The sequence below is a fragment of the Penaeus chinensis genome, chromosome 4, assembly GCF_019202785.1.
Source record: "Penaeus chinensis breed Huanghai No. 1 chromosome 4, ASM1920278v2, whole genome shotgun sequence".
NCBI classification, from domain to species: domain Eukaryota; kingdom Metazoa; phylum Arthropoda; class Malacostraca; order Decapoda; family Penaeidae; genus Penaeus; species Penaeus chinensis.
The window spans coordinates 6,736,141-6,743,640 of NC_061822.1; the positions used below are offsets into that span (position 1 = coordinate 6,736,141).

The 7,500-nt window shown below is 38.2% G+C and overlaps 2 protein-coding genes across 3 annotated transcripts in view; both read left to right on the forward strand.

Moving 5' to 3' along the window:
• Positions 1-1,188, forward strand: part of LOC125024985 (NHL repeat-containing protein 2-like) — a 15,029-nt gene extending 13,841 nt beyond the window's left edge. The window contains exon 15 of the mRNA XM_047612800.1: positions 1-1,188. This exon is cut by the window's left edge and continues 963 nt beyond it. The gene's annotated coding sequence lies outside the window, so the exon portion shown is untranslated.
• A 5,210-nt stretch (positions 1,189-6,398) lies between these two features.
• Positions 6,399-7,500, forward strand: part of LOC125047924 (protein HID1-like) — a 20,556-nt gene continuing 19,454 nt past the window's right edge. For both annotated transcript variants that reach the window (XM_047646472.1, XM_047646478.1), the window contains exon 1: positions 6,399-6,538. In XM_047646472.1, the coding sequence (XP_047502428.1) occupies positions 6,473-6,538 (66 nt within the window). In that variant the 5' untranslated portion in view covers positions 6,399-6,472. The remainder of the gene's footprint in view (positions 6,539-7,500) is intronic.

The window sequence follows — 7,500 nt, forward strand, 5'->3', positions numbered from 1 at the left end:
ACCCATTGGCAGTGGGAAAGTGTCATGCTCACTGTAGTATAGTTTTGTGAAATGTATCTACACACTGGTAGCTCCACAAGTGCTCAGCTACCAAGAAGTCAATTGGCAGACCTCGTGATCTCACCTGATTTTCCCCTTGATCCCCCCTCCCCCCCATGCTATTCACATCAATACACAGTTATTGTTAACATTCTAATGATTAAAGTGTTATTAATAATACTAATAGCAATAGGTCATAAAATATTACCAAAAATCAAATGACTAAGCAGTTATGAAACCATCTTTGTATAAGTACATTTGATAAACTAAATTCATTGTGGGCAGACATGTACATACATACCATGTCTGGCAGCATTGCATTAAATGTTAAAAGTGATTTCCCCCTTTATATAACCATCCCTTACCTTAAAATTATCATTAAGAAGAAATGTATATTTATTCAGTTATTAACCATAAACATGTATTGTTTTGGTTTTACTGTCTTACATACCTGGAACACGAAATAGTAGTGAGCTGTTAAGCGGAGGTCTCAGTTATGTTTGTACTTACTTTTCTCACTTATTTGATCCCATGCCAATGGGAGTGGCTATATCTATCTATAGATATTTTGTGCTGTTTCTAGCCATCATAATTCACTCCTACATATGCAGTATAAATCTTGATATCATAGTTATTATGTACGTAGGCTAACAGTACATGCAAGAGTGAGTTAAGATGGATGGAGTCATGCCAGGCATAAAGTCAAGATATCTCATGTTGGTTGTAGCCGCTCCCATCAGCTTGGGGTTCCAGTTATTTAGCTGCTGTTATTCTCATAGTTAATTTACTCATTTAGCAAACATAATTTTCACAGTTATTTTAATTATGTAACAATTGCTAACCAGTGTTTTCAGTGTGTGCTTTATTTTGTTGTTACCAAGTTCTTTCATACAGTCTAAGTGTGTCTGATTAAAGTCCATGTCAAATGTCTTCAGTCACTCATTTATTGTCACAAATTTGCACTCAGTTTTTATACAAGTTTTTTTTTTTTCTTTAATATTTCACTTACATTTTTACTCTGATATTTAGTCTTTGATATTTTTGTCTTCAAACTTGAAGATAATAACAAATTTATTGCTGTATGGAAAGCAAAGTGATCATTATGTAAATCAAAGGACAACATTAATAAATTTCTTATAAAACGATGAATATTATGGAATTTTATTTTCCTGTTTAAGTCTTTAAATGTTGATCATTTTTGAAGGTATGAAGAAGTTTCTTCTGCCTAAATGCCCAAGAGCCCTCCCTTTCTCTCTCTCTCTCTCAGAAATTTCTATAGACAAACTTGTTTTGAAACATTTCATGATGGGAAACATGAAAGAATTTGAATGAACACAAATTCCGATACATCTGGTCGCATGATGGTTTCGTGGGACGAACCAAGGAGTACCTTATGTTCATTTGTATGTGAGAAATTAGTTATGGTGTTTACAGGACTAAAAGCTTTGTGATAGAGAGACGGAAACGCTGGGTATTCATTTGACATTTTAATATCAATAATATACTTAGTGATTAAGAATAACGAACTTTTTTAGTATAAATAAGACGTAATTATACACAAAGACATCAGAATAACAGCATAGAGATTGCTTGCGAGCAATAAGGGTTAGTTTAGCGTGTTCTAAGGTCTCTTCGTCATTATCATGGCTGTAGACCTGTTGGAGTCGGCTGAAGACAGGGGAGTTACTGTAAGATAAGAAACAAAAAGCTTTGGTATGTGAGGCGAGAGAGATCACGAAAACAGGTCACTATATCGCTCGACCACCTAACCAGGATCGTCCTCGATCCAGCTGCGGTGGGTTATGCTCATGATGAAGTCTTGACGGCGGTGATGCAGGCGAGAAGGAAAGAAGTTCGCACAGGTCGGCGGTCTAGGGAGCTTGTTCGCACAGGTCAGTCTTCCGAAGCGCAGGTGGTCTTGACGGGAGCAGCAGTGGTGATCAGTCACGGAGCTCGTCAGTCGTTCCACAGGATCGCTTGATGACAGTTAACTTATCAAGCGCTGTGTCAGTCGTAAATGACACGCACGCCGGTCTAGACAATTCTGGGGCAAGTTGTTGTCGATGAGACGAGGATTGAGCGGAGAATCTTGAGAACGAGGTCTTCGTAGATCAGGATCACGTCGTTGGCGGGAAGGATTCATATCGGGAGAGGAAGAGCACCATGGTAGAAAAACACACAATGTAAAACTAGAGACAATAGTTTCGGAATCCACCTGGCTTCCATCTTCAGGTGATGGCGTCACGAGGTTCGACAGGCAAGGCAGGAACATTCTTGCTAGGGTCAGCAGCACAAGGGATGTGCGAGATGCAATGAGGACGTCAGGCGGTTGAGACGAGATACGGCGAGGACGTCAGACTGCGTTCACCAGCAGCCGAGGCGGTGGTGATGTCAGCGGAATGACACGGCCGGATTTGCAGCGACGTATAGTAGAGGACAGAAGTGCATCGGCAGGTGATGCGAGCAAGACTTGGTGCGCCAGAGATCGGCGGCGAGGGCAGCGACGTGGTGATCCGAGAGTCAAGGTCGACAGCGGGCTTCAGTACTGGGACAACTGAGGACAACAGACGGGAACAACAGTACCATGTCTTGGCGACAGAAGATGTAATGCCGTATCTCAGGGAGTTACAATATCAACACGAACTCATAATGATTAAGAAATGACTGGAAGCAACGTGTCATGAATTCAGAATATAGTGTTAATTGCAACATTCACTTGAGAGACTGAAGACAGTAATGAACAATCAAGATTGTAGGGTAAAAATTTGAGGAAATTACGAGTTTACAGAGCCATGCAAAACGTAGAAATGATTCTCCACGAAAATAATATGCATAACTCACGTGCAAGGATACAGGACAACAGATGTTCTCATGAAAATGTAGGTAGATAGATCATACTTAGAATATATTTCCTTCAGGGAAATTAGAGTAGTTGCATGCGAAAATGCAGGATTGTTGGGAAATTGATTAGGAGTAGTTGCATGATAGGATATAGGAATGAATTTTCCTACGAAGAGAATTACTGAAGACTGGAGATTTTCCTGTGAAATAGTTCATAATAAAGGAACTAGAATTCAGCATTGTGTGGATTCAGAAATCATTACGACGTAGATTAATATGAAAATGAATTTGGTACTCATAGGTAAACAGAACTACAGCCCGCAGGTCATGAGTGAGGCGAGGCGCACGCTGAGTGAGCGGGAGATAGTGCTGCATGAGTTGAGATCTCGTTTTCTATGAGGGGAGGAACACAGGTGTTCGCGAGGGCGAGAGGAAATCAGACCCTTCACTTCACAAGGGATGTCTTAAACAAATGAGAACAGCGAGGATAAAGGAACTCACCTTGAGTACTGGAAGGGCAGTGTTTACTGATGTTGCAGGCGTCAGGCGATTGCAGCAAGTGTTGAAGACTGTTTGATGTCGGAAGTCCGCAGATGTATCGTGTGATGAAGTCTTGCAGTGAATGAAGTCGACTAAGGTGTCTCCGCTTGCAGGAGTCGATAGAGGGTTTTGTGCGTTATTTTTGGAGGGTTTCGTGTGGTGCGTTATCCCAGTGTGCTGTCACCAATCATGATGAATTGCAGGAAGGTTATTCCACTAGTCTGTCACTAATGTAATGATGTGTGGAAATTTTCTCACTTGCCGATGCCAGTGTAATAATGAGGGGAGGACGTGTCCCCACTTGGATTGTACTGCTGGTTTGTTTCTCGGATGTTTAGTTAAAGTTGTCGTAGATTCTATAGTACATTAGCACGGGAGTATGGTAACTGAGGTACAGAGGATAGGCAAGGTAGAGGCACCCAGGGAGGAGCGGAGCGTCTTGCCATGCCCGAGAGGGTGAACGGTCTGTGTCGACGTTCAGAAATTTCTATGAACAAACTTTGTTTTGAAACGTTCCATAATGGAAAACATGAAATAATTTGAATGAACACAAATACCGATACATATGGCCACATGGTGGTTTCATGGTGAAGAAACAAGGAGTACCTTATATACAGTTATTTGTGAGAAGAGAGTTATGGTGTTTACAAGGCTAAAAAGTTTTGTGATAAGGAGACATCAATGCTGGGTATTCAAAAAATATAAAGACATTTGAATATCGATAATTATAGAATAACATACTTAGTGATTCAGAATGAGATTAAGAATGAATAACTTCAGTGTAAACAAAACATAATTATAAATAAAAATATCAGAAAAACTGCATAGGGATTGCTTGCGAGCAATAAGGGTTAGTTTAGCATGTTCTAAGATCTCTTCGTCCCTGTCATGGCTGTAGACCTGTTGGAGTCGGCTGAGGACATTGGAGTTACTGTAAGATAAGAAACTTGGCTTTTCTGGTATGTGAGGCGAGAGAGATCACGAGATCAGGTCACTACTCTCTCTCTCTCTCTCTCTCTCTCTCTCTCTCTCTCTCTCTCTCTCTCTCTCTCTCTCTCTCTCTCTCTCTCTCTCTCTCTCTCTCTCTCTCTCTCTCTCCCTCTCTCCCTCCCTCCCTCTCTCTCTCTCTCTCTCTCTCTCCCTCCCTCTCTCTCTCTCTCTCTCTCTCTCTCTCTCTCTCTCTCTCTCTCTCTCTCTCTCTCTCTCTCTCTCTCTCTCTCTCTCTCTCTCTCTCTCTCTCTCTCTCTCTCTCTCTCTCTCTCTCTCTCTCTCTCTCTCTATCTATCTATCTATCTATCTCTCTAGCAAAAAAAAAAAAAAAAAAAATGAAAAAAAATAGAGCAGGATAATAGAAGCAGAATTTCAATTCAAACATCCTATGAAGGAAGGAATAGTCATCTGGCAATGACAAAGTTTACAAAATAGAAAATAATAAAGAATATTAATATTTATAAATTTACATGAAGCATGAATGGCAATACACAACCACCTTCAGTTTCTCTCTCAGTAAACTGTACACAGTATTTTTTTTTTTTTTCTGTAATAGTACATGTCAGTGCAGTGGAGTGGTTATGTTTATATTGTGTTTTTACTACAGCTTTCAGTTTTGTCCACATTCATTTCCTGTGATGGAAGGATGTATAGCTGCCTGTACAGATGATGAAGACATGCATGCAATGAACCTATGAACAATGCGTATGTAAATAAGATATTTCTTAGATTGTTTCCCTTTATGATTAAACAGACACACACACAGATTAATGATAATCTATCCTTTAGAAATTTATGAAATTCTCATTGTTGCATCAAATATTCAGTTAATAGTCTAAAACCCTATACCAAGAAAGAAGAAGAAGAAATATTCAGTTTATTTCGCTTGACAAGTTTACCACCCGGACCGTACATATCTCTTTTATGGCCTGCTTTATACATTAATTGACATGCACAACAGTGTCTAATCTATGAATTACTCCTGAGAATGCACAGTGCTCCAAAATCCTCCGGCACTCACATATCACGTGGCAGTGGGAGATGTTCTTGCTTCCCCTTAGTGTAACCAGCCTCTTCTGCAGTTTTCAGGCCTGAGCACGTTGTATGTTTTATTTTTTGTAGGCTACTACCCTGCTGAAAAGTCTCAGGGAAGAGGAGGAGAGATGGGGAGTAAAGAGTGAGTGAGCGAGAAGAGAGGAGAGCGCTGCTAGTTAAATAATACATTTCCTTATTACTGACTGTTATCCCCCCCCCCCCCCCCGAAACATGGCACTGCCTAACGTTTAGCTTGAAAATTATACCTATTCAGCATACTTATTCATCAAAATTTACAATTTGTATAATGTGAGTAATTAAGTTTAAAACACAGAAATACTCTTTATGTTATAGAGAGCGAAAAGAAGTATGTTTTTTTTTATCGATATATATTTCTTTAGGAACAGGATGAATCTATCGTGTTCATTATCTGTAAATATTCATTAAATATTAATTTCATGAATATTTAGAGATAATCATTGATTAATTATACAAACTTGCTTCACTTAATTGACATCCACACGGAGTGATATCGATGTACTTGTGAATACCTAATCGATATCCGCATATCTAATACAAATTCTTCTCTAGCAGTTACCCATTCATATGGTTAGCTGGAACTGAAAATCTTATTTTTTTCTGACAGTTAATAGAAGGAATGTTATTCGAATACGAAAATCCTTTTTTTTCTTCTAAATAAATAGAACGAATGTTATTCGACTGCGACTGAATATCGGCCTACTATAATATCTAACATGGTGTTGTTTTACAAATATATCTATATATATGTGCATAAGTACATTTTGATATGTAATGCGTAGCTATCACAAATATCATATCTTGGGTAAAGTGTACTAACAATTATCCAAAATTCCTCAACCACAGGTCCTTTTATACCTGGAATATATCATCCCAACTTGACAGACGGAGAGCCAAGCGCCGGAGATTAAGCGACCGGGGAATCGTAAACAAGTCCACCAACAGCTGGAAGACCCCATTGATTCTTTAGTGTTATTGAGCCTTTAGAATGGGAAATGCCGATACCAAATTACATTTCCGAAAGGCCGTTGTGCAGCTTACGACGAAAACTCAGGTGGGAGTGCGAAATGTGTGAGGAAAAGAGGGAAATAAAGTGACACGATATATTCTGCGACTTTGTTGTCGTCGTGTATCGGATAGCTAATTATTGACACGACTTGCAATTGTATCAAATTATCGTATTTTATGAGGGACTGTAATTGATATTGATTGAAATATGCTTCTGATGGTTAAACGTCACTCGTAAAAATACATTTGTGATGTATTTGAAGTATTTGTGCACTTCATAGATTTGATATATCAAATACTTATTATTAGAGAATTTATATAGGAAATGAGATTATCTGATAATACATCAGTTTGGATATAACGTTGTTATTGTATGTTGAGTCTATTTCTGTGTTAATTGTGTTTTTGTATTAATTTCTTGTTTAAATTTTTTGTTTTGAGTTCAATATATATATATCTGCTAGATGTACACCAAACATTTAGAGTTAATTATTTTATAATTATTTAGATAATGAAAGGATCTTTAAAGCCTAAAAAAGTAATATGGGATTTAGATATTTTAGGATTCATTGTAAAGATTTGGCATTTGTAAACTTCACATCAATAGGTTAAATACCTTTAGAGCTGAAAGGTCACTAGACTGGTTTGTGTCTATTTCCTATAGAGTTATTGAATGATTAGAAATTAATAATGAGTACTGTTGATATATAAGTTCTCATTAAAATAGAAAGGTGTAAATTGTATTAACCCAATGCCGACAGGCATGGCATGTATATACATGCCATGCCCACTGCGAGTTTACTTGTTTAATTGTTTTGCCACATAGATGGCTGCACTTGTATTAAATCACCACTGAGCCAATTACGAGTACTGCCTGTCTCGCCTGTTCACCCTTTTCCTTTATTTACAAAAATATTGTATGTTATCTTATTTTGCTGTTACTAATGTTTATAACATTATAGTAATTATAATATTTATAATAAAAATAACACCTTTAGTACCCATAAC